General features: G+C 38.7%; 1 protein-coding gene across 2 annotated transcripts in view; it reads right to left on the bottom strand.

Annotated features, from left to right (window-relative positions):
- The window catches only part of LOC100559502 (multidrug resistance-associated protein 1), a 75,700-nt gene that overhangs the window by 45,584 nt on the left and 2,593 nt on the right, over positions 1 to 27,523 (bottom strand). The window contains exons 2-5 of one of the 2 annotated variants that reach the window (XM_062964594.1): positions 11,435 to 11,611; positions 11,165 to 11,290; positions 9,528 to 9,665; positions 7,917 to 8,042 (exon numbers count right to left, since the gene is read on the bottom strand). In XM_062964594.1, the coding sequence (XP_062820664.1) occupies positions 7,917 to 8,042; positions 9,528 to 9,665; positions 11,165 to 11,290; positions 11,435 to 11,611 (567 nt within the window). Of the gene's footprint in view, positions 1 to 1,788; positions 2,024 to 7,916; positions 8,043 to 9,527; positions 9,666 to 11,164; positions 11,291 to 11,434; positions 11,612 to 27,523 lie in introns of those variants that run through there. The other variant, XM_062964595.1, reaches the window with a different exon arrangement.

Raw genomic sequence — 27,523 nt, 5'->3', positions numbered from 1 at the left:
TCGAACACTTTCCAAGTGTCTAGGACTGTGTGATGTATTTTCTGATGATGTGTGCAGATCCCAGTAGGGTGGCCTTTTGCAGTTGGCAGATGGTGATTTTGTCAATGTCTATTGTTTCCAAATGCCGGCTGAGATCTTTTGGCACAGCACCCATTATTATTTATAACATAGTATCCCTCTGGCAAGGTATTGCTGTTGTCATTATTATTATTATTATTATTATTATTATTATTATTATTATATGATATCCCGCTTCCAAGGTGTTATCATATATAATCATAGCCCACTCGCAATGCCTTATTGTTATTATTATTCTATATATAATATCCGACTTGCCTGGTATTGTTGTTATTGTTATTCTATAATATCCCACTTGAAAGGTGTTGATATTATTATCATTCTTATAAACAATTATACCCCACTTTCAAGGTACAGTAGAGTCTCACTTATCCAACATAAACGGCAGAACATTGGATAAGCAAATGTTGGATAAGTGAGACTCTACTGTACATGGGAATGCTATGTAGTAATTACTGTATTTACGAATTTAGTACCAAAATATCATGATGTATTGAAAACATTGTCTACAAAAATGCATTGGATAATCCAGAATGTTGGATAAGCGAGTGTTGGATAAGTGAGACTCTACTGTATTATTGCTATTATTATTATTAGCATTATTGTTATTATTACCACTTGCACCACCTCTTCCTCTTCTTTACACAATCCCACTTGCAATGTATATTATTGTTGTGATTATTATTATTATCATTATATATATATATATATATATATATATATATATATATATATATATATATATAAGTGTGCTGGAATCCTGGCGACCGCCAAAACAACAAAACTAAACACCCCACAACCTCGAAAATTGACAACATAACCCATCATCCACGCCTCTAGGTTGATACAACAAAAAGAAAAGAAAAATAAAGCCCTAATTAGAGGGAGAGGAATAATTGTTTTTATCCAATTGCTGCCAGTTAGGAGGCTAAGCTCTGCCCACTTGGTCTCCTAGCAACCCACTCACCCAGGGGACAGGCAGAGTTAGGCCTCACTTAGGCCTCCTTCCACACTGCCTATAAAATACAGATTATCAGATTTTAACTGGATTAGATGGCAGTGTAGACTCAAGGCCCTTCCACACAGCTATATAACCCATTTATAATCTTATATTATCTGCTTTAACTGGATTATCTGGACTCCACAACTTTACCCTTTACCTTAACTACCACCAATTCCTCAATACAGTAGAGTCTCGCTTATCCAACGTTCTGGATTATCCAACACATTTTTGTAGTCAATGTTTTCAATACATCATGATATTTTGGTGCTAAATTCGTTAATACAGTAATTACTACATAGCATTACTGTGTATTGAACTACTTTTTCTGTCAAATTTGTTGTATAACATGATGTTTTGGTGCTTAAGTTATAAAATCATAACCTAATTTAATATTTAATAGGCTTTTCCTTAATCTCTCCTTATTATCCAACATATTCGCTTATCCAACGTTCTGCCGGCCCGTTTACGTTGGATAAGCGAGACTCTACTGTACTTTATTTCCCATACCACCATACTTCGCCACAGCAACGCGTGGCCGGGCACAGCTAGTTATATATAATCTCACTTGTATAAGGTATTATTGGTATTATATTACAATAGCAACCACGACAACAACAATTCCTTGCAAACAGCTAACTAAATGGGAGGACCGAACTCCAAACTGTGCATTCTGTCCCCAAATGCCTCACTTTGTAGTAACACCAAACCTGTCAAGTTTAGGCCTCGGAGGAAGGCAAAGAGACCAAAGGAATGCAAACGCAGCACAGAAGAGAGTCTCGAGGGCAAAGGATTTCCCATTTCAGGGCTGAGGAATTGGGGACCGGAGGCCAAAGAGACTGAAGGGCAGCATTCCTCGGTGAGGTGGGGCAATGCGCTCATAGGCCTTCCTCCCCTTGAAAAGGAATCGAATGACGAAGGAAGGAATGGATTGCTTTCCTTTTCTGGGAGGCTCGGGAGCCGCTGCTGCCAAGGAAAACACAGCCAAGAGGGTGAGAAAAAGGGCAGCCTTTTAGGGCACATCCCTGGCTTGGACAACTTCAGCCCAAAGCCCCGCATCTATTTCCTCCTTCGCCTTCCCTTCCTTAATTTCCATATTAAGAACAAAAATGTGATGCACTAACCATTTATTCAAACGGCAGGAAAAGAGATCCCACCTAAACATCAGGAAGAACTTTCTGATGGTAAAGAGCTATTCAAATGGAATACAAAGGCCATCTCTAATATATTGTACTAGCTTTGCCCGGCCACGCGTTGCTGTGGCTTATGCTTTCAGAGTGTTGTTCTTTATTTACTGTCCTGATTTTAGAGATTCTATTGTTCTGTATTATTATATCACAGTAATTATTACATATTATATTTATAATCTTATATTACAGTAGAATCTCACTTATCCAAGCCAAATGGGCCGGCAGAAGCTTGGATAAGCAAATATCTTGGATAATAAGGAGGGAGTAAGGAAAGGCCTATTAAACATCAAATTAGGTTATGATTTTCCAAATTAAGCACCAAAACATCATGTTATATAACAAACTAGCTGTGCCCGGCCACGCGTTGCTGTGGCAAAGTGGTGGTGGTATTGGTTAAAAATTATTGTGTAATTTTAATTTGACGTTATTTGCAATTTTTTATTAATTTTATTGTAAGTTATATTTTTATTTATTATATTTTATTATTTTCTTGAATTATTTTTAGTTATTTTCTGTTATTATAGTATTTTATTGTATTATTTTTTAGTGTTTTTTATTATTTTTTATTGGGTTGCTAGGAGACCAAATTGGAGGAGCTTAGCCTTCTAACTGGCAGCAATTGGATAAAAGCAATTATTCCTCTCTCTCTAATTAGGACTTTATTTTTCTTTTCTTTTTGTTGTATCAACCTAGAGGCGTGGATGATGGGTTGTGTTGTCAAATTTCGAGGTTGGGGGGCCTGTAGTTTTGTTGTTTTGTGGGTCGCCGTGATGCCATCACTCTTTTATATATATAGATTTGACAGAAAAAGTAGTTCAATACGCAGTAATGTTATGTTGTAATTACTGTATTTACAAATTTAGCACCAAAATATCATGATATATTGAAAACATTGACTACAAAAATGGCTTGGATAATCCAGAACCTTGGATAAGCGAGGCTTGGATAAGTGAGACTCTACTGTATCTGCTTAGAACTGGATTATATGAGGCCCCTTCTACACAGCTGTATAAAATGCACACTGAAGTGGATTATCTGGCAGTGTGGAGTCCAGATAATCCAGTTCAAAACAGATAATATAAGATTATAAATGGGTTATATAGCTGTGTGGAAGGGCCTTGAGTCTACACTGCCATATACTGTAATCCAATCAAAATCTGATCATCTGTATTTTATAGGCAGTGTGGAAGAGGCCTAAGTGAGGCCTAACTCTGCCTGTCCCCTGGGCTGAGTGGGTTGCTAGGAGACCAAGTGGGAGGAGCTTAGCCTTCTAACTGGCAGCAATTGGATAAAAAACAATTATTCCTCTCCCTCTAATTAGGACTTTATTTTTCTTTTCTTTCTGTATGAACGTAGAGGCATGGATGAGGGGGTTGTGCTGCCAAGTTTAGTGTTTCTGGGATGTGTAGTTTTGTTGTTTTGTCCTAGGCCGAAATTTCATTACCCTTATATATATATAGATATACATATAATATTGATAATAATGCAATTTAATAATATTAATTATATATTATATATTAAATGTAATATTACTAATAATATTACAATGTAATGATATAGTACAATATAGTAATTTAATGCTAGTATTGTACTATGCTAATAATATAATGTATCGTATGTAAATTGAATTTGTAAGCTGCTCTGAGTCCCCTTTGGGGTGAGAAGGGCGGCATATAAATGTAGTAAATAAATAATAATAAATAAATATCTTCAGGTTTGTTAGCAGAGGCTGAGTGGCCATCTGTTGGGAGGGATCGGATGGTGTCTTCCTTTACAGTAGAAGCAGGATGAACTGGATGGCAACTTGGGGGTCCCTTTCAACTCTAGTATACAATTCTAAGATCCTTCACTGAAGGTTTTTAAGCACAGGCTGGATGGCCATCTGCTGGGAGGACTTGGATGGTGTCTTCCTGCCTGGCAGAAGGAATGTTAGCCATCCCGAGTCCCTATGTTAGCCGCCCCGAGTCCCTTCGGGGAGATAGAGGCGGGGTATAAAAATAAAGTTGTTGTTGTTGTTATTATTACAGTAGAGTTTCGCTTATCCAACATAAACGGGCCGGCAGAACACTGGATAAGCGAAAATGTTGGTTAATAAGGAGGAATTAAGGAAAAGCCTATTAAATGTCAAATTACGTTATGATTTTACAAATTAAGCCTCAAAACATCATGTTCTACAACAAGTCGACAGAAAAAAAGCAGTTCAATACATGGTAACGTTATGTAGTAATTACTGTATTTACAAATTTAGGACCAATGTATTGAAAACATTGACTACCAAAACACTGACTACTAAAAGGCAGACTGCGTTGGATAATACAGAACGTTGGATAAGCAAAGGTTGGATAAGTGAGACTCTACTGTATTATTGTTATTTTATTATGACACAGCAAACAAGATGTTTGCTGGATTTCGTATCACAAAATCACAAGTCAAACACTTCCCAAGTGTCTAGGACTGTGTGATGTATTTTCAGATGATGCGTGCAGATCCTAGTAGGGTGGCCTTTTGCAGTTGGCAGATCGTGATTTTGTCAATGTCTGTTTCCAAATGCTGGCTGAGATCTTTTGGAACGGCACCCAATGTGCCGATCACCACCGGGACCACCTGTACTGGTTTCTGCCAGAGTCTTTGAAGTTCAATCTTGAGGTCCTGATAGCGGCTGAGTTTTTCCTGTTGTTTTTCATCAATGCGACTGTCACCTGGGATGGCAACATCAATGATCCAAACCTTTTTCTTTTCCACAACTGTGATGTCTGGTGTGTTGTGTTCCAGAACTTTGTCAGTCTGGATTCGGAAGTCCCACAGTATCTTTGCCTGCTCATTTTCCAATACTTTTGCAGGTTTGTGATCCCACCAGTTCTTTGCTGCTGGGAGGTGGTACTTGAGGCATAAGTTCCAATGAATCATTTGGGCCACATAGTTGTGCCTCTGTTTGTAGTCTGTCTGTGCAATTTTCTTACAGCAGCTGAGGAGATGATCAATGGTTTCGTCGCTTTCCTTGCACAGTCTGCATTTTGGGTCATCTGCTGCTGCTGCTGATGATGATGATTATTATTATTATTATGTTAGACAGGATGGCCTTTGGGGATCCCTTCCAACCTTAGGGTTCAACAATTCTTTGACATGGATGGACTGGGTGGTCTTTGGTTCTATGATCATTAAATATTTACAGGAGCAAAAAGAACACAATACAGAGAGAGCGAAAATTAACACTTACTGCCCAGAAAAGCCAACCTAATTTTGCTGCGACCAACCACCAATCATTCTCGCTTCCTGCCAGACAGACAGGAATCCCTGCTCAGTTGATAGGTCTCCCACTGGGCTCAAAACACAAGGCTAATCTGGACTCATTGGCCTCATGCTGTTTTGCATTACTGCAGCCATGAAAACAATATGCCAACACAAGCAGCATCAGTGGCAAAAAGGCAGCCACTGAAACAAAACCGGGCAGCCAAGCAATTAAAGGAGGATACAACACAACCACAACTTGCATTATTATATTAGTTCTACAATCCAGAAGGTGGTTTTTTTCTTTGGCAGTCATCTGCCCCCCACTTCCGTTAGACATTGCGTAATAAGCTGTCTGATGCTTTCTGTATTTTAGCATTCCTTCATCAGTTCGTTTTCCATTGAAACATGCATCCAAAAAAATGTGCCCAGGAGTATGTCAGTATGAAGAGCTTTGAATCCATTTTGCGTAGCCAGATATTCCTGTAATGCTTCCTTGCCTATTTTGCGCTGCATTTTCCCTACTGCATCCTCTGCTCTATTATCTGGCCCTAGGAAACATGAATCCATATGGAGTAGCCAGATATTATTGTACTGCTTCCTTGCCTATTACGTGTTGCATTTCCCAATCTCCACTATTTATTATTATTATTTATTAGCAACATTTATATCCCGCCCTTCTAACCCCGAAGGGGACTCAGGGCGGCTTATGAGTTATATGTACATACAATATATTATATTATTAGCACAGCACAATATAAGCATTATATCTTACTATATTGTACTGTAACACTATATTGCAATATTATTAGTACAGTAGAGTCTCACTTATCCAACATAAATGGGCCAGCAGAATGTTGGATAAGCAAATATGTTGGATAATAAAGAGGGATTAAGGAAAACCTATTAAACATCAAATTAGGTTATGATTTTAAAAATTAAGCACCAAAACATCATGTTATACAACAAATTTGACAGAAAAGTAGTTCAATACGCAGTAATGCTATGTAGTAATGACTGTATTTACGAATTTAGCACCAAAATATCACTATGTATTGAAAACATTGACTACAAAAATGCGTTGGATAATCCAGAACGTTGGATAAGTGAGTGTTGGATAAGTAAGACTCTACTGTAATATTACATGTAATATAAATATACAATTATAATAGTGTATTATTATTATATTGTATTACATTTTATTATTATCAATATTATATGCATATACAATATGAGTATTATATCTATATATATAAAAGAGTGATGGAATCCCGGTGACCAACAAAACAACAAAACTACAGGCCCCACAACCTCGAAATTTGACAAAACAACCCATCACCCACGCCTCTAGGTTGATACAACAAAAAGAAAATAAAGTCCTAATTAGAGGGAGAGGAATAATATTGTATATTCACAACCTTTAGGAAATAATATCCCCTGATGGTGCAGTGTGTTAAAGCGCTAAGCTGCTGAACTTCTGGACCGAAAGGTCGCAGGTTTGAATTGGGGGAGAGAAGAGAGCGCCCACTGTTAGCCCCAGCTTCTGCCAACCCAGAAGTTCAAAAACATGCAAATGAGAGTAGATTAATAGGTACTGCTCCGGCGAGAAGGTAACGGCGCTCCATGCAGTCATCCCACATGACCTTGGAGGTGTCTACGGACAACGCCGGCTCTTCGGATTAGAAATTTGAGATGAGCACCAACCCCCACAGTCAAACAAGACTGGACTTAATGTCAGGGGGAAACCTTGACCCTTTACCTTAACTACCACCAATTCCTCAATACTTTATTTCCCATAACACCATACTTCGCCACAGCAACCGGGCATAGCTAGTATTATTGTACTGTTATATTGACACAGGAGACATGGTGGAATGATGGCCCCCTTCTTCACTCTGGTTTTAAGAGACTTGAATCCTTTTGGGTTAGCCAGATAGTCTCCTAATGCTTCTTTACTTATGCTGTGCTGCATTTCCCCATCTGCATCCTCTGCCCCATTACCTGCCCTTAAGAGACTTGAATTGTTGCATTGCTTTATCTCAAGGCATACTAGAAGCAGAGATGATGAGTTGTGCACCAATAAGACCTCAAAAACATTCCTTTTGTTTAATTCAAAACATTCGTTTTGATTCTTGGTCTGTTGCTCTGTAACACAGAAACAAGTTTCCACCTTGCACTATTTTTGGAAACAGAGAAAAAGGAACAAAATGACCTTTTACAAAAAAAAAGGAATGGATGCAGCACCTTCATTTCATTCTCCAACGTTATTGTCTTCTGGAAAATCTAATGAGGGCTTTCAAGGAGAAGACCTGTCTCTTAAGGAGTTGGTGAGACGTGGCGCAATTAATTGTTATAAGAAGCCATTGAGCACAGCGTGTTTCTGGACAATTTTGACCATACAATGGCGGTCTGTTACTTACCGGGTCGTGGACCGTCTCCGAAAACAAAGGCGGCCGTTCGGGGAAACAGGACAAGACCAGCTCGGTCAGCACCAAGGCAAAGTAGAGGAAGAAGGTGATGCAGCGGAAGACGTCAAAGCCTTTCACCTGCAGAGGGGAAAACACTCAGGACCGGCACAGCAAATAACAACAACACTGTGTATCAAAATTTGGGGGAAAAAATCCTGATTTGAAAGTGTTACTTCCTGTTCAATTGTGTAGTCTTTACTTTGGAAGTGGTTGTTATAATCCAAACACACTATTTTTGTGGCGAACCTGGGCATCACCAGGGACCTAGCTAATAATACTACTAATAATAATAATCCGAAAATACATCACACAGTCCTAAACGCTTGGGAAGTGTTCGACTTGTGGTTTTGTGACACGAAATCCAGCATATCTATCTTGTTTGCTGTGTCATACTATGTCGTTGTGTCAATAATAATAATAATAATAATAATAATAATAATATGAATGGAACTTGTCGCTGCATTGAGATCCCAATGATCATGACGTTAAGGCAGAAACATGGCAAAGAGCAAGTGGGAGCTCCCAAGTAGAACTTCTTAAATCTGGGGGCAGGACCTTCCCGCCGGAGTAGTACCTATTAATCTACCCACATTTGCATGTTTTTGAATTGCTAGGTTGGCAGAAGCTGGGGCTAACAGTGGGAGATCACCCTGCTCCCCAGATTCAAACCGCCGACCTTTGAATCAGCAAGTTCAGCAGCTCAGCAGTTTAACCTGCTGTGCCACTGGGGGCTCCAAAAATACATACATTATGTTTATCATTATTATTGAGACAAAGACACAGTGTGACACAGCAAATGAGATATATATGCTGGATTTCATATCACAAAATTACAAGTCGAACACTTCCCAAGTGTTGTTGTTGTTGGTTTTATTGTTCTTTTGATTTTGCTTAATGTAGTGTATATTATATTTTATTGTATTGTTTAATGTGTTATGATTTGTTGTTCTATTTATATTCTGTGATATTGTATTGTTCTGGGCATGGCCCCATGTAAGCCGCCCCGAGTCCCCATTGGGGAGATGGTGGCGGGGTATAAATAAAGTTTATTATTATTATTATTATTATTATTATTATTATTATTATTATTAATTGTTGTTGTTGTTGTTATTACTATGTTTATGTTTATTTATACTCCACTTTGAGGAGACCCAAAGCGGTTTGCATTAAATGCACTTCAATACAATTCCAAATCTACAAATATACAAACATTAACATAGAATTAAGCATCAATTAAAAATGAACAGCTGACATCCATCAAAATTCATCCAAGTGTCTTCAAATTCAGGCTGTGGGCATTAACCACTACTCTATACATAAGCTATTCATGTAGCTGACGCTCCAAATATTTGCAGGTCTGACTATTGAGGGATTCATTTCTTCACGAATGTGATTAAGATACTCTCTCAAAGGATTGGTAGAACCCCAGCAAATCAGAGGATTGCCCTTAACAACTCAGTTATGCAAAACCCATCAGAATGGAATGCTCCATTGTTTAAACCAGTTGGACAAGATTGTTAAGAGCAGATGGATGGAGGAAGAGGCAGAAAAAAGGCTACTGACCGCGTCGGAGGCCTGCAGAATCTTGGACCTGAACGTCACGGAGGCGCAAAGGAGGGCAATGAGCCAGAAGAGCAACATGATCCCTGAAGACTGCACCCCTTTCATCCTCTCGTATTGTATCAAAAAGGTGGCAAGGAGCTGTATAATAGTAATAATATATTATATCATCATTATAATAATAATAGATCCACGAAGATAGGAAGGTAAGAAATAAAATTAATATTATTATTTAGTATTAGTATTAGTAATAATAATAATATAGTATGGGGAATACAAATAATAATAGTAAAATATGTGGTTTACAAATATTTATTTATTTATTTACAGTATTTATACCTCGCCCTTCTCACCCCGAAGGAGACTTAGAATGGCTTAAGGTGAAGTTAAAGTTAAAGGTTTTCCCCTGACTGACTGACTCTGGGGGTTGGTGCTCATCTCCATTTCTAAGCCAAAGAGCCAGCGTTGTCCATAGACACCTCCAAGGTCATGTAGCCGGCATGACTGCATGGAGCTCCCTTACCTTCCCGCCAGAGCGGTACCTATTGATCTACTCACATTTGCATGTTTTCAAACAGCTAGGTTGGCAGGAGCTGGGGCTAACAGCGGGCACTCATTCAGCTCCCGGGATTTGAACCTGGGACCTTTTGGTCCGCAAGTTCAGCAGCTCAGCGCTTTAACACACTGTACCACCAGGGGCCCCTTAGAATGGCTTACAGAACACATATACGGCAAACATTTAATGCTGATTATACAATTAACAAGAACAGACAACACAAACAGAGGTAAAGGCAGCTTTTTCCATCTTATTTTCGGCATTTTGGAGGCTGTGCCTGACTCTGGCCACGGTCGAGCTATGCCGAGGAGCCTTCCTCCAACTGTCTTTAATGGCACCTTTATTATCTCCCCGCTAAAAGCAGTACCTATTTAACTACTCGCATTTCTGCTTTCAACTTGCTATGTGGGCAGATGAGCTGGCGCTAACGGCGGATGCTCGCCCCCTTAATAATAATATAGTATGTGGGATACAAATAATAATAATTAAGGATGTGAGATACAAATAATAATAATACAGTAGAGTCTCACTTATCCAAGCTAAACGGGTCGGCAGAAGCTTGGATAAGCGAATATCTTGGATAATAAGGAAGGATTAAGGAAAAGCCTATTAAACATCAAATTAGGTTATGATTTTACAAATTAAGCACCAAAACATCATGTTATACAACAAATTTGACAGAAAAAGCAGTTCAATACGAATTTAGTTCATTTACGAATTTAGCACCAAAATATCACAATATATTGAAAACATTGACTACAAAAATGGCTTGGATAATCCAGAAACTTGGATAAGCAAGGCTTGGATAAGTGAGACTCTACTGTAATAATAATTAAGGATGTGGGATACAAATATAATAATAATACTAATAATAATATATTGTTTGTGGAATAATAATAATAAGGGTTGGATAAAGGTATCAGATGATGGTGGCTATTCCACAGCAGTGATGAAAGTAACTTTAAATAAGGAGATGGGAAGTGAAGCATGACTTGCTGCTCGTGTGGCATTTCTTCCCATTTAAGTTTCAAGCCATCCATGTTCTTTTGCCAATAAAAGTGGCATGAAGTGACCCAACACTCACCATCGTGATGCCCAGGATGGTCGGGCTGACCAAGTAAACCGGGGCCTGGTAAATATTGCGACTTCTTTCCCAGAAAGAGTAGAAGAGGTCTGCCCAGCAGACGATCCACAGCAAGAAGCCCAAGGCCTGGAGGGGAAAACGGAAAGACATTGCAAGCAGACAGCAAAGATGGTCAGGAATTGCGGGACGGTATCTCCCAGCCTCCTTGGCCTCTGGAGGAGGGGCTGATGGGAGTTGCAGTCTGAGGGGATGGCCTGGGGAGGGGCCTACCGTCTTGGCTTTGTTGAGACGGGACATCTGGATGTAGCCCTTGTCATGGCGCCGGAGGAAGAAGGCATAGAAGGGGAAGCAGGCCCAGAGGAAGGCGCAGGGGGTCCAGGCCAGGACCGTGTTTTGGAAGCACGGGGTGAAGTCCGGGCGCGGCGTGTTCCACGTCAAGTTCCAGTCCTGGGTGGAAAATGAAATTCTATTATTATTAATAATCCTTTATTAATTATTATTATTTGTATCCCACATACTATATTATTTGTATCCCACATACCATATTATTATTAAGGGGGTGAGCATCCACCATTAGCGCCAGCTCACCTGCCCACCTAGCAAGTTGAAAGCAGAAATGCGAGTAGATAAATAGGAACCACTTTTAGCGGGGAGATAATAAAGGTGCCCTTAAGGACATCAGTTGGAGGAAGGCTCCTCGGCATAGCTCGACCATGGCCAGAGTTAAGCACAGTCTCCAAGATGCCGGAAATAAGATGGGAAAAGTTGCCTTTACCTGTGTTTGTGTTGTCTGTCCTTGATAATTGTATAATCGGCATTAAATGTTTGCCGTATATGTGTTCTGTAAGCCATTCTAAGTCTCCTTCGGGGTGAGAAGGGTGAGGTATAAATACAGTAAATAAATAAATATTTGTAAACCACATATTTTACTATTATTTGTATCCCTCATACTATATTATTATTATTATTATTATTATTATTATTATTATTATTATTATTATTATTATTAAATAATATTAATTTTGTCTCTTACCTTCCTGTCTTCGTGGATCTACTATTATTGTAATTATTATATAATATATTATTATTATTATTATTATTATTCAGCTCCTTGCCACCTTTAGGATTCTGGCCGGCCAACAAAAATGAAATTTTAATATGTGGGTCCCAGAGTGTTTTGTGAATAATGTATGGCCCGAGGCATTGGTCTCTCTCTTTCTTATACAATTCACACACACACACACACACACACACACACACATATGCATGTACATATTTTAAGGTTAAGGTTTTCCCCTGACATTAAGTCCAGTCGTGTCCGACTCAGGGGGTTGGTGCTCATCTCCATTTCTAAGCCGAAGAGCCGGCGTTGTCCATAGACACCTCCAAGGTCATGTGGCCAGCATATATTATATTATATTATATCTTTTCCATAGATTCACTGCTCTGAGTCATCTTGATTCCAAGGAATTTGCCAGCTTGGTCCAGTCTTGGAAGGTCAGCCAGTCTTTCTTTCTTCCTTTCTCTTTCTAGAATTGGCACCTGCATCCGATTGCTTTGCCCTTAGAGCCAAAGGGATTAGCTTGGCCTCCTCCGTGATTAGCGGCTATTTTTAATTAGGAGCAAAGAGAGGGGTGAAAGGAACAGCGCTGATTTTGATGGCAAAACAAACTATTAAAGAGCTGCCAAGTAAAACAGAAGGAAAGGCGATGAAAACACACACACACAGAAGGAAGCTTTCTTCTGACCGGTCCAAGCCGGCAGAAGGCTTATTAAAGGCTTTGAGCCTCCTTTAAGAGAGGAATATAAGTAAAGATAATAATAACATTATTATTATAATTATGAAAATAACACACAAACTGTAATGATCTTTCATCATCAAACTATTATTTAAGGAGAGGAGAGGCAAGAAATAAATGTAGTATTATTATTATTATTATTGACACAACGACGTTGTATGACACAGGAAACAAGATAGATATGCTGGATTTCATATCACAAAATCACAAGTCGAACACTTCCCAAGTGTCTAGGACTGTGTGATGTATTTTCGGATGATGCGTGCAGATCCCAGTAGGGTGGCCTTTTGCAGTTGGCAGATCGTAATTTTGTCAATGTTTATTGTTTCCAAATGCTGGCTGAGATCTTTTGGCACGGCACCCAGTGTGCCCATCACCACCGGGACCACCTGCACTGGTTTCTGCCAGAGTCTTTGAAGTTCAATCTTGAGGTCCTGATAGTAGCTGAGTTTTTCCTGTTGTTTTTCGTCAATGCGACTGTCCCCTGGGATGGCAACATCAATGATCCAACCCCTTTTCTTTTCCACAACTGTGATGTCTGCTGTATTGTGTTCCAGAACTTTGTCAGTCTGGATTCGGAAATCCCACAGTATCTTTGTGTGCTCATTTTCCAATACTTTTGCAGGTTTGTGATCCCACCAGTTCCTTACTGCAGGGAGGTGGTACTTGAGGCATAAGTTCCAATGAATCATTTGGACCACATATTTGTTCCTCTGTTTGTAGTCTGTCTGTGCGATTTTCTTACAGCTGAGGATATGATCAATGGTTTCCTCAGTTTCCTTGCACAGTCTGCATTTTGGATCATCAGCTGATTTTTTGATCTTGGCCTTAATGACCTGAAGCTGTATGGGAAAACAGAAACTGAAATCCAGTCTCTGACTAACACTGTCCGAATTTTTGCACTGATATCAGCATGGAGTTTGGTTTGGACAAATGTTCGACAGTGGCATTGAAAAACGGAAAAATCATTGAAAGTGAGGGCATAAATATGCCTAATGGCCAAACAATAAAGTGTCACCAGCCAGAGGCCTATAAATATCTGGGCATATTACAGCTGAACAACATCAAGCATGAACATGTGAAAACTGTGGTCAGCAAAGAATACACACAAAGGGTCAGAAAAATGCTCAAAAGCAAGCTCAATGGAGGCAACACCATCAAGGCCATAAACACCTGGGCCACACCTGTCATAAGATATACTGCTAGCATCATAAACTGGACAATTTGGACAGATAAACAAGAAAACTCATGACCATTCATCATTCACTGCACCCTCGCAGTGATGTTGACCGGCTATATCTGCCTATAAGATCAGGGGGCAGAGGACTCTTGCAAGTAAAACAAGCCGTCAAAGAAGAAGAACATGCCATGGCAGAATATGTAAAGCACAGTGAAGAACCTGCTTTGATTGAAGTAAAAAATCAGAAACTCCTCAAAGCACAGCAGACAAAAAAAATCAGTACAAGAAAACCGCACTACAAACTAGAGCTGACAGCTGGCACAACAAAACATTGCATGGAAAGTTCCTTGACAATTTTTTATTATTATTATTATTATTATTATTATTATTATTATTTCTATCCTGCTTTCCCTTCCCAAAATAGACTGAAGGATGCTCTCTGCCTAACCTGAGTTGACCCCGGAGTTCAGGAAAGGCAAGAAAAGGTCAGCAAGAGACTAGTCTGCCTCTGACCTCAAGTAACCCATAAGGCAGCCTCAGGTGACCTCCTTCCCAATATAGAAGAGAGGCCGAGAGAGACTGGCAGGGAAACAACACAGCAGCTGCAGCCTTTCATGGGACTGAGATTGGCATTGATTGGCAAATAAAAAATGGACTAGGAGAAAGCAAGAGGGCCATCTTCATAGCCAATCCCTGCTGGCCCTTGAGTGTGATTGTCTTTCAGGGGCGGTGGATTTATTAAAATGCAAAAACTTTAGCAGAACAATTGCTATAGTTTTTCAATGAATATCTCGTACAGTGTTAAGCAATTCAACAAAGGTTGTGGCAGCCAACCTGGAGTATGAAAATGACTATATTTATTTATTTAATAATAATATTACAATATATTGATACAGTACAATATAGTAATTTATTACCAGTATTGTACTATGCTAATAATATAATATTGTATGTAAATTTAATTTGTAAGCCGCTCTGAGTCCCCTTCGGGGTGAGAAGGGCAAGATATAAATGTAGCAAATAAATAAATAAATAATAAATACTACATTTATATCCCGCTCTTCTCACCCCGGAGGGGACTCAGAGCGGCTTACAAATCAAATGTACATACAATATATTATTAGCATAGCACAATATAAGCATTAAATTACTAGGTAAAGGTAAAGGCTTTCCCCTGACGTTAAGTCCAGTTGTGTCTGACTCTGGGGGTTGGTGCTCATCTCCATTTCTAGGCCGAAGAGCCGGCGTTGTCCATAGACATCTCCAAGGTCATGTGGCCAGCATGACTGCATGGAGCGCCGTTACCTTCCCACCGGAGTGGTACCTATTGATCTACTCACATTTGCATGTTTTCGAATTGCTAGGTTAGCAGGAGCTGGGGCTAACAGCGGGCGCTCATTCCGCTCCCAGGATTTGAACCTGGGACCTTTTGGTCTGCAAGTTCAGCAGCTCAGTGCTTTAACACACTGTGCCATCAGGGCCCCCCATTAAATTACTATATTGTACTATATTATCATATGGTAATATTATTAGCAATATTACATTTAATATAAAATGTATAATTAATATTATTATATTATATTATATTACAGTAGAGTCTCGCTTATCCAACATAAACGGGCCGGCAGAACGTTGGATAAGCGAATATGTTGGATAATAAGGAGATTAAGAAAAAGCCTGTTAAACATCAAATTAGGTAATGATTTTACAAATTAAGCACCAAGACATCATGTTATACAACAAATTTGACAGAAAAAGTAGTTCAATACACAGTAATGCTATGTAGTAATTACTGTATTTACGAATTTAGCACCAAAATATTACGATGTATTGAAAACATTGACTACAAAAATGCATTGGATAATCCAGAATGTTGGATAAGTGAGTGTTGGATAAGTGAGACTCTACTGTATTAGTAGTATAATATTGTATTACATTATAATATTATTATCAATATTATAAGTATATACAATATATTATATATTTATAAATTATTTTGTGTGTGTGTGTGTGCACGTGTGTATATATATATATATATATATATATATATATATATATATATATATGGATGTCTTTCAAAGTAAGGACCACACATTAAACAGGAAACAACACTTTCAAACCAGGAACAGAACATTTGTCAAATTTTGTTACATAGTGTTACAGTAGAGATAAGCAAATATCTTGGATAATAAGGAGGGATTAAGGAAAAGCCTATTAAACATCAAATTAGGTTATGATTTTACAAATTAAGCACCAAAACATCATGTTATACAACAAATTTGACAGAAAAAGTAGTTCAATACGTAGTAATGTTATGTTGTAATTACTGTATTTACGAATTTAGCACCAAAATATCATGGTTTATTGAAAACATTGACTACAAAAATGGCTTGGATAATCCAGAAGCTTGCATAAGCGAGTCTTGGATAAGTGAGACTCTATTGTATCAATAAAGCCAACTACATAGCAGCCATGCGGCTCCATGCCAGACACTCACATAGTTCTACAGAATGATAAACGACACAGATGTAACTGTCTTTCCTGACAAAGCTCCCTTTTCTTCCTATCACACTTTTGGCACTGAAGAGCAATTGCAAAAGACCTGTTATCTGCATTTGTATGTCCTGCAGGCCATTGGGAGCCTGAACAAACAGCGTTATCTGATGACTCTGCCTCTTGGAAGTTATTAAGTCATATCAGGAACAGCGCAGGTATATTGAAATACAAGGCATCTCGTTATTATCCGTTTTTGACACTGTTATGTCCTGCAGTTAAGGGATGTGAAAGAGCTCTGAGAAACATCAGAGAATATGCTGAAAGAAAAGGGAAAGTTGTTTGGAAACCCAACTTAAGGAAAGGGAGATAGAGACAGATGCTGAACCAGAGAGGAAAGCAGGACACAGATGAGGACGGTGACAATATAATAATAGCAATACAGTAGAGTCTCGCTTATCCAAGCCTCGCTTATCCAAGCCTCTGGATCAGGGGTCCTCAAACTTTTTAAGCCGAGGGCCGGTCCACAATCCTTCAGACTGTTGAGGGGCCGGATTATCATTTGAAAAAAATACAAATTCCGATGCACACTGCATATGTCTTATTTGTAGTGCAAAAAACAAAAAACCAACAACAACAATGAAAGAACAATACAATATTTAAAAATAAAAACAATTTTAACCAACATACATTTATCAGGGTTTCAATGGGAAGTGTGGTCCCGCTTCTGGCCAATGAGATAGTCAGGTTAATTAGGGTTGTTGTTGTTGTTGTTGTTGTTGTTGTTGTTGTTGTGTGCCTTCAAGTCATTTCAGACTTTGGATGAGCCTAAGTCTAAAATTTATTTATTTATTTACTGCATTTATTTACTGCATTTGTATCCCACCCTTCTCACCCCAAAGGGGACTCAGAGTGGCTTACAAATTATATGTACATACAATATATTATATTATTAGTATAGCACAATATTAGCATTATATATTACTATATTGAACTATACCACTATACGGTAATATTATTAATAATATTATATGTAATATAGAATATATAATTAATATTATTATATGGTATTATTATGAGTGTTATATTGCTTTACATTATAATATTATTATCAATATTATATGTATATACAATATATTATATTATAAAACTGAGGGCGGGGGCCAGGTAAATGACTTCGGAGGGCCGCATCCGGCCCCCGGGCCTTAGTTTGGGGACCCCTGCTCTGGATAATCCAAGCCATTTTTGTAGTCAATGTTTTCAATATATCGTGATATTTTGGTTCTAAATTCGTAAATACAGTAATTACAACATAACATTACCGCATATTGAACTGCTTTTTCTGTCAAATTTGTTTTATAACATGGTGTTTTGGTGCTTAATTTGTAAAATCATAACCTAATTTGATGTCTAATAGGCTTTTCCTTAATCCCTCCTTATTATCCAAGATATTTGCTTATCCAAGCTTCTGCCGGCCCGTTTAGCTTGGATAAGTGAGACTCTACTGTAGTTATAATAATGAGGTGAGAATTTATTATTGTTATACATTTAACTAAATTATGGCTGGAGGAATGACAGAGTTGAATTCCAAAGCAGGGATGATGATGACGACAGTAACAATAATTTATTTATTTATTTATTTATTAGACTTTTATACAGCTACTCCCAGTTTGGCTCGGAGCGGTTTACAGAAATAGATTAAAACAATACACTTAGCTTTAAAATAACAATTAAAGCAATAAAAACAATAAAAGCAACAATAATAATGGTATGGAGATGAGAACTTGGAAAAGGCTTCAGGATGGAGACTGCATATTATTATTATTATTATTATTATTATTATTATTATTATTATTATTATTATTGCTGTCATCATTGTCATCATCATCGTTTTGGAATTCAACTCCCACATTCCTCCAGTCAGAATACTGATGATGATAATGATAGAGGTTATAGTCATAAGTTTATCTATATTCTGGATGGAGGATTGTGGGAATTGGATTCTAAAAGGATGACGATGACAATGATGGTGGCAATAATAATAATAATAATAAGATGAGAGCTTGAAAAAGGCTTCAAGATGGATATTTATTATTATGGTATTATTATTATAGTCATTGTCATTGTCATCATCATCTTTTGGGACTCCAACTCCTACATTCCTCCAATCAGAATATTGATGATGATGATGATGATGATGATGATGATGATGATAGAAGTTGTAGTCATAAGTTTATCTATATTCTGGATGGAGGATTGTGGGAATTGGATTACAAAAGGATGACGATGACAATGATGGTGGCAATAATAATAATAATAATAAGAAGAAGTAGAAGAAGAAGAAGAAGATGAGAGCTTGAAACAGGCTTCAAGATGGATATTTATTATTATGGTATTGTTATTATAGTCATTGTCATCATCATCTTTTGGGACTCCAACTCCCACATTCCTCCAGCCAGAATACAGATAAATAGAAGGAAGAGGAAGAGGAGGTTATTGAAATGAGAGCTTGGAAAAGGCTGGAGACTGCATATGATGATGATGATGATTTCCAGTCTTATTACGATCGTTTTTTGGGAATCCAACTTCCACATTCCTCCAGGTAGAATATACCGTACATAGATATTATAACAACAACAACAATATGGAGATAAGAACTTGGAAAAGGCTTCAAGATGTAGACTGTGCATTATTGTTATTATTATCATCATCATCACCACCACCACCACCACCACCACCACCATATTTTGGGAATTCAGCTCCCACATTCCTCCAGCCAGAATACAGATAAATATATAACAACAACAACAGCAACAGCAACAGCAACACTATATGGAGTCTCCACCCTGAAGCCAAGGAGGCCTGGGTTTTGGAGAGAAGAGTTTGGAAAACATGGGGATTTTGGGCTGCAGTTTCCACAGAGAAGATAAGAATGATAATGATGATGATGAAAGAGGAGGAGGAGATGGATGGAAGAAGAAAGAATGTAAAGATGATTATGATGAGCTCCACAGAACAGAAAAACCAAAAAATACAGGACACAAATCGACAAAGAAGCCTCGCATTTAGGAATTTAGAGATGGGTCAGGAATAATGTTGAAGACAAGGCCCTTTTCCAGCCTCCGAATCTAGAAATTGCATAATTTTGCCATTTAGGCTTCCTTAAGATTGAGAGAAATAACTGGGCAGGGAAATCAGTTTATTTTGCCAATAAAGAAATGCTTTAATGATGGGGAAGACACAGCAAAACAAAACGGGGCCTTTGCACGGATATCACGGATAAGGCCAGCTGATGTTGAAATAATTTTAGTGTGACTTGTTGATTTATGGCAACCCCATGCATTTCACAGGGCTTGTATTAGGCAAGAAATATTCATCAGAAGGTGTTTTGCCCTTACCTTCCTCCTACAGGTTGGGAAACACCAACTTAAAGAGATAACACCACAATGTCGGCAATTGTGACCCCTCCTAGTGTGTACCATACCATTGTTGAAAGCAATTGTTTCCCTAAAATGATGACGTTGGGCTGCATACAAACATGCTGCAAAAGGGCATTCGGTTCAAGAGGAGCCTGGTCAGCGCTATTCCGAAAAGCGCACCAGAAGCGTCGAGATCCCTATTGATCGACTGGAGCCATTAAAAAGAAAAGGTGTGTTTCTCAAAGGGAAGGCTCCAGGTTCAGGTCACGCAACAATGGAGGAAAAAGCTCTTTTTTCCAGGCAGAGATTCTGCAGCGTTCTATGCCACCCTTTCAGCTCTTTCGGGGATATCAAAACAGTATGGAAAGAAAACTCAGCCATGTCCAAAGAGACCTATATCTTCAGTCCAAGCATTTGACACAATAGAGGTCAAATCTGGTGGGAAATGTTGCCGCACTTTCTAATTGTAACTTTCCATGATGGGAAGGATGGCACCTATCAATAACACTTTGTAACAAACTTGGAAAAATGTTCTGTTCCCGGTTTGAAAGTGTTGTTTCCCGTTTCATTGTGCGATTGTGAGATCTTCACTTTGAAAGTCGTTCTATTCCAAAAACATTGTTTTTGTGACTTCCACAAACTATGCTGAATTGGTTGAGATTCATTGGAAAACTATTGCAACATGTGCTGTAAGATGTCCCTCCCACAAAAACAAAGTATCTAATATGCTTAAAGAACAAAGTTTTTGTAGTTTAATACACTTTCTCCATGTTTTGATTATAGAATTACATTTATAATCCAGAAACAAAAATCGTGATACATAGTGTAACATGGGACCTTATGAGCTAATAATCATAACAATAATATGGCACCTTGTGAGTTAATAATCTATATATATATATAAAAGGGTAAAGGAATCACGGCACCGGACAAAACAACTAAACTAAACGCCCCATAACCTCGAAAATTGACAGCACAACCTCTCATCCACGCCTCTACGTTCATACAATAAAAAGAAAAGAAAAATTAAGTCCTAGCCACAGCAACGCATGGCCGGGCACAGCTAGTAATAATAATAAAATACAGTAGAGTCTCACTTATCCAAGCTAAATGGGCCGGCAGAATGTTGGATAAGCGAATATGTTGGATAATAAGGAGGCATTAAGGAAAAGCCTATTAAACATCAAATTAGGTTATGATTTTACAAATGAAGCACCAAAACATGTTAGACAACATATTTGGCAGGAAAAGTAGTTCAATATGCAGTAATGCTATGTAGTAATTACTGTATTTATGAATTTAGCACCAAAATATCATGATATATTGAAAACATTGACTACAAAAATGTGTTGGATAATCCAGAACGTTGGATAAGCGAGTGTTGGATAAGTGAGACTCTACTGTAATAATAATAATAATACAGTAGAGTCTCACTTATCCAAGCTAAATGGGCCGGCAGAATGTTGGATAAGCGAATATGTTGGATAATAAGGAGGCATTAAGGAAAAGCCTATTAAACATCAAATTAGGTTATGATTTTACAAATTAAGCACAAAAACATCATGTTAGACAACATATTTGGCAGAAAAAGTAGTTCAATACGCAGTAATGCTATGTAGTAATTACTGTATTTACGAATTTAGCACCAAAATATCATGATATATTGAAAACATTGACTACAAAAATGCGTTGGATAATCCAGAACCTTGGATAAGCGAGTCTTGGATAAGTGAGACTCTACTGTAATAATAATTTCCTCAAAAGAGCAAGGAAAGCATGGCAACTTGCCTTGAAAATCAGGACTGTTTGACCTTTGGCAAACTCAGCAAGGAAGTCATAGGACTTCCCAGTGAAACTCTTAAGCTTAACTGAATGACTTCGGGAACAAGTCTTCCCCCCCCCATAGAAACCCTAGAGTTGGAAGGGACCCCCAAGGCCCATCCAGTCCAACCCCCTTCTGCCTTCATGCAGGAAAAGCATAATCAAAGCTCCCCCAACAGATGGACACCCAGCTTCTGTTTAAAAGTCTCCAAAGACGGAGACTATGAGGCAGAGAGTTCCTCTGTTGAACAGCTCTAAAAAGTTCTTCCTAAGCTTTTAAGTGGAATCTCCTTTCTTTTCTGTCACTTGAACCCATGGCTCCATTGAGTCCCAGTCTCCAGAGCAGAAGAAAGGAAGCCTGCTCCTTCTTCATTATGGCATCACTTCTGTGATTTAATGGGTAGACATTTATTATTTATTATTTATTTCCATCATTTCTATCTCGCCCTTCTCACCCGAAGAGATTCAGGGCGGTTTACAAAACTGGCAGAATTCGATGCCAATACACAACAATACAAAAGAATAAAAACATAAGCAGTTAAATACAGATTTTAAAACAATACAAAATACTTGAGCCATTCATCCACAAAAACCTTGTACATAAACCTTAGTCCAGACCGAGTCGAAGCCAACAAAACTTATTATTTTATTTGTTTTATATGAATTGTTGTTTTTACATTATTTTTAGGTATTGAATTTTTGCCTATTTACTGTAAGCCGCTTTGAGTCTCCTCAGAGAGAAAGGCGGGGTAAAAGTGATGCAAATAAATAAATAAAATAAATTATTATTTGAACACTTGCTCACATTAAGCCAAATTATCTTGGAATCAGAAATACAGAGAATTTACCATGGTGCCTTCCTGCCTGGCAAAAAAGGGTGGCCTTTAGAGTCCTTCCATCTCTAGGATTCCATGATTTTTATTATTATTACACAGAAGCTGGGCTGTCATCTGCTGGGAGGGCTTTGACTGTGCTTTCCTGTCAGAATGGGGTTGGGCTGGATGGCCTTCTATGGGGTCCCTTCCGACTCTAGGATTCTATGATTAGGAAGAATGCCCTGAAGGAAGTGCAAGTAGGGTCAAACCACATCAACCCTACAGTGTAGATGCTCCCTTGGAACAATGTAGCAGACCACCTTTTGCAAAACACGAAGCAAAAGACTAGGGCAGGGGTCCCCAAACTTTTTAAACAGGGGGCCAGTTCACGATCCTTCAGACCGTTCGAGGGCCGGACTATAGTTGGCCACCGAGCAATAACAACAACAACAACAACAAAAGAGTGTTGGAAGAGACCCTTTGGGTCCAATCCCCTTCTGCCTTTGTGCACCGAAAGCACAAGCAAAGCACCCCTGACAGATGGCCACTCAGCCTCAATGATAATAATGATAATGATAATAATAATAATAATAATAATAATAATAATAATAATAATAATATAAAGAGGGTTGGAAGAGACCCCTAGGGCCATTTAGTCCAATCCCCTTCTGCCTTTGTGCACCGAAAGCACAAGCAAAGCACCCCTGACAGATGGCCACCCAGCCTCAATGTTATTATTATTATTATTAATAATAATAATAATAATAACAATGAGGGTTGGAAGAGACCCCTAGGGCCATTTAGTCCAACCCCCTTCTGCCTTTGTGCACCAAAAGCACAAGCAAAGCACCCCTGACAGATGGCCACCCAGCCTCAATGTTAATAATAATAATAATAATAATAATAATAACAACAATGAAGGTTGGAAGAGACCCCTAGGGCCATTTAGTCCAACCCCTTTCTGCCTTTGTGCACCAAAAGCACAAGCAAAGCACCCCTGACAGATGGCCACCCAGCCTCAATGTTAATAATAATAATAATAATAATAATAATAATAATAATAATAACAATGAAGGTTGGAAGAGACCCCTAGGGCCATTTAGTCCAACCCCCTTCTGCCTTTGTGCACCAAAAGCACAAGCAAAGCACCCCTGACAGATGGCCACCCAGCCTCAATGTTAATAATAATAATAATAATAATAATAATAATAATAATAACAATGAAGGTTGGAAGAGACCCCTAGGGCCATTTAGTCCAACCCCCTTCTGCCTTTGTGCACCAAAAGCACAAGCAAAGCACCCCTGACAGATGGCCACCCAGCCTCAATGTTAAGAAGAAGAAGGAGGAGGAGGAGGAGGAGGGTTGGAAGAGAAGAGACCCCTTGGGTCATTTAGCCCAACCCCCTTCTGCCCTTGTGCTGTGGGGGCCGGATAAATGGCTTCGATGGGCCGCATCCGGCCCCCGGGCCTTAGTTTGGGGACCCCTGGACTAGGGTGTCACACAGATGACAGCAGCCCTGAAAAACAAAGGCTAGCTTCCCACTGCTTGCCAGGGAGAAAGGCATGCCAAGACATTATGATGATCATCATCATCATTATTATTACACTTTATGCAACTTTCTCCTTGCATCCCACGCACCTGCATGCCAATACAGGTCAGGCCAGGCAAAAAAAGAGGACACGAGTTCTTGGAAGCATCAAATAGGCTTTAAGACTCTACCTGTTTTGAATTTATGTATTTAACTTTCTCCTTGCTTCCCAAAATAGGCCAGGAAAGAAGAGGAAAGGAGCCACCTGGAAGTATCTAATATGCTTAAAGACTCTACCAATTGTAATTGTTTGTTGTTGTTGTTATTGCGACCTACAGGCCTTTGTCGACTTTATCATGCAGGGCTCTTACTTTCAAAGAAGTGAATGCAAAGAAGCCAAATCCAACCCCAAACGGAACGGAAAGCACCTTTGGATTAAAGCAAGGGCCACGTTTGCAGAGACGGCTGGAGGTGCGGATCTATTGCATAAGCTTGTTTGCGAGTGTAGGTTTGTATATAAGGTTGCGGGTCAGATCAGATCCACTTACGCAACAAGCGAGAAAGGGAATTCCGCACCTCTGTTCTCCAAATTCTTGGGAAATGGGGACTACAAAACCCAGTTTTCAAGCAAATATAAGTCCCAGGATGCCATCCGCCTAGAAATTAAAGATTCCCACCTTATTGCAGAGCAGAGATTTTCAAACTTTCCATGATGGGGACATGCATTCTTTCGCAATATGACCATTCACTTTTACCAGCAAACTCGAGGCAAAACCAAGCCCTTATCAAAGTTTCATACTATATATACACATATATTTACACACACACACATATAAACTCTACCCTTGGAAGTCAATCATATTCGGCCACGAGACATAACCAATGATATGATATATATTATATGTTTCATATAAACTAGACTTGGACAGTATTCCTATATACTTCTTCTGTACTTGATGTGATTCTTGTGGCGTTTCCTCTCCATTTTTTTTTCTATTTTCTTATCTTAGATTTTGCAATTCAATCAGGTCCATTTTGGCTTTGAAGATACAGTAGAGTCTCACTTATCCAACGTTCTGGATTATCCAACGCATTTTGTAGTCAATGTTTTCAATATATCATGATATTTTGGTGCTAAATTTGTAAATACAGTAATTACAACATAGCATTAATGCGTAATAAACTACTTTTTCTGTCAAGTTTGTTGTATAACATGATGTTTTGGTGCTTAATTTGTAAAATCATAACCCATTTTGATGTTTGATAGGCTTTTCCTTAATCTCTCCTTATTATCCAACATATTCGCTTATCCAACATTCTGCCGGCCCGTTTATGTTGGATAAGTGAGACTCTACTGTACCGTTATCAGTTTTAAGGATTTGAACTGTTTGTTTTCAATTCAGACCACTGATGTTGAATTCTATTTTAATGTTCACATATTTTGGGATTTTTCAAATGGTATTGGAATACTTTTATTGTAAGCCGCTTTGTGTCTCCATTGGAGAGAAAAAGTGGGGTATAAATAAACATCATATTATTATTATTATTATTAATTATTATTTCCTTTTAAGAAGCTCGGCTGCAGTGGGCACCAATCCCTGGGCCAATACATTGTGTAGCATGACTCTCTTCCCATCCTGCAGCACTACAGTTCTCTTAGAGGGCAGCCCCTTCCAAGTACTACAAATCCCATGGTTCCATAGGAAGCAACCAGGGCAGTTTGCATGGGATGAAAAGCAGTGCTGGAAGGTTTTCAAAGCAGCAATAAATTGCTGCTGAAACCCACAAAGTGCCGCTTCGGCAAACAGGAAGTGGCTGCTGAAAAGACTGCATTTTGCCTAAAGTGAAGTTTTTGTAGCCATTCATTTCGCCATAGACTTCTCTGCCATATTGGCATTCTGTCCGTATTTATAGGATGCACATATTCCTCTGTGATCCCAAAATATGGTGGTGGGGGGGTTTGCATTATGTTCAGCCTAAAGGAAAAGGTTTCTAAATTGCAAATAAGAGATACTCCTTTATAAACATGTATACATCCTTGTGGGTTCTGCAATAATAAAGGCTACTGCAACACAAAATCATGCGAGTGTGGAGAAGAGCAAACCATAGACCACTGACTACAATGCAGTCTGAGCCCTAATAATAATAATAATAATAATAATAATAATAATAATAATAATAATAATAATAACTTTATTTTTATACCCCGCCCCATCTCCCTGAAGGGACTCGGGGCGGCTTACATGGGGCCTAGCCGGATAAAACAATCAAATATCAATGATAAAACAATAAAACAATTACACCAATAAAACCTCAATTATCAGTAAAACAATCGATAAAATCGACATGAAGCATACAATATTAAAACAGAAGACTAACATGCTCAGTGAAAGACCTTCTCACAGCAACACCAGAGGCACTCCAAGTGGTCAAAGGAAATTTAGTACAATGCCAAGTTTTTGTCCTAGTTTGTAGTTTTTCTATACATTATAACTGTATTCTCAATTTGCTTCTGACACAGTAAGTAAAAATTAAAAAACACAAAATCATAAGCCAATCCCTTAAGACTATTGCGTCCAAACATATCTATATCCTTGTGGGTTTTGCAATGATAAAGGCTACTGCGATGCAAAAGTATAAGCCAATCCCTTAAGAGAATGTATTCCCAACATTCCTCTCCTTGCTTTTTCGGACTGTGCAAGGTGCCCCTATGTTAAGACAGGTGGCATCGGTCCCAGAAACAGTGAACTCCGATGAACTCTGCCTTGAGACGGGTTTCCAAAGCAGCTTGCTCATAAAAACAAAAACACATACAAGCCAAACACCACTGCCCTCCCCACGCAATTCCCAGCTGGATCAGAAGCCCAGGAAAGCTGGCTTTTGGAAACGCCACCCTATGCAAGTCTGTCCAAATGCAAGGGATTTACAGGATGGGACGCCAGCGCTGGAAAACCTTACAAACATCGAGCCTGCCCTGCGTTCAGCTGGGAAACGGTCTGAGTCATCTGTTTAATCTTCCTCCTTTCTCCCAAAGGCGTGTGCGGTCTGTGGCAAACCATGGCTGACTTATGGCAGCCAACCAGGGGATGTTCTTGTAAATATTTGTTCATGGCATCCTTTCTTCTGAGGCTGAGAGAGTGTGACTCACCCAAGCTTATCTTCCTATGACTGAGATTCAGCTTTGGGATGCCATATAAATACTGTAAATAATATAAATACTGTAAATAATAAATAATAAATGAAGTGGGAAGGGGAAGGCACACAACAACAACAATTTCCTTCAATATAAATGTTATTCACTTT

The sequence above is a fragment of the Anolis carolinensis genome, unplaced genomic scaffold, assembly GCF_035594765.1.
Source record: "Anolis carolinensis isolate JA03-04 unplaced genomic scaffold, rAnoCar3.1.pri scaffold_13, whole genome shotgun sequence".
Taxonomy (NCBI): domain Eukaryota; kingdom Metazoa; phylum Chordata; class Lepidosauria; order Squamata; family Dactyloidae; genus Anolis; species Anolis carolinensis.
Note: the sequence above shows the minus strand (reverse complement) of the source record. Positions and strands in the feature narration are given on the sequence as shown.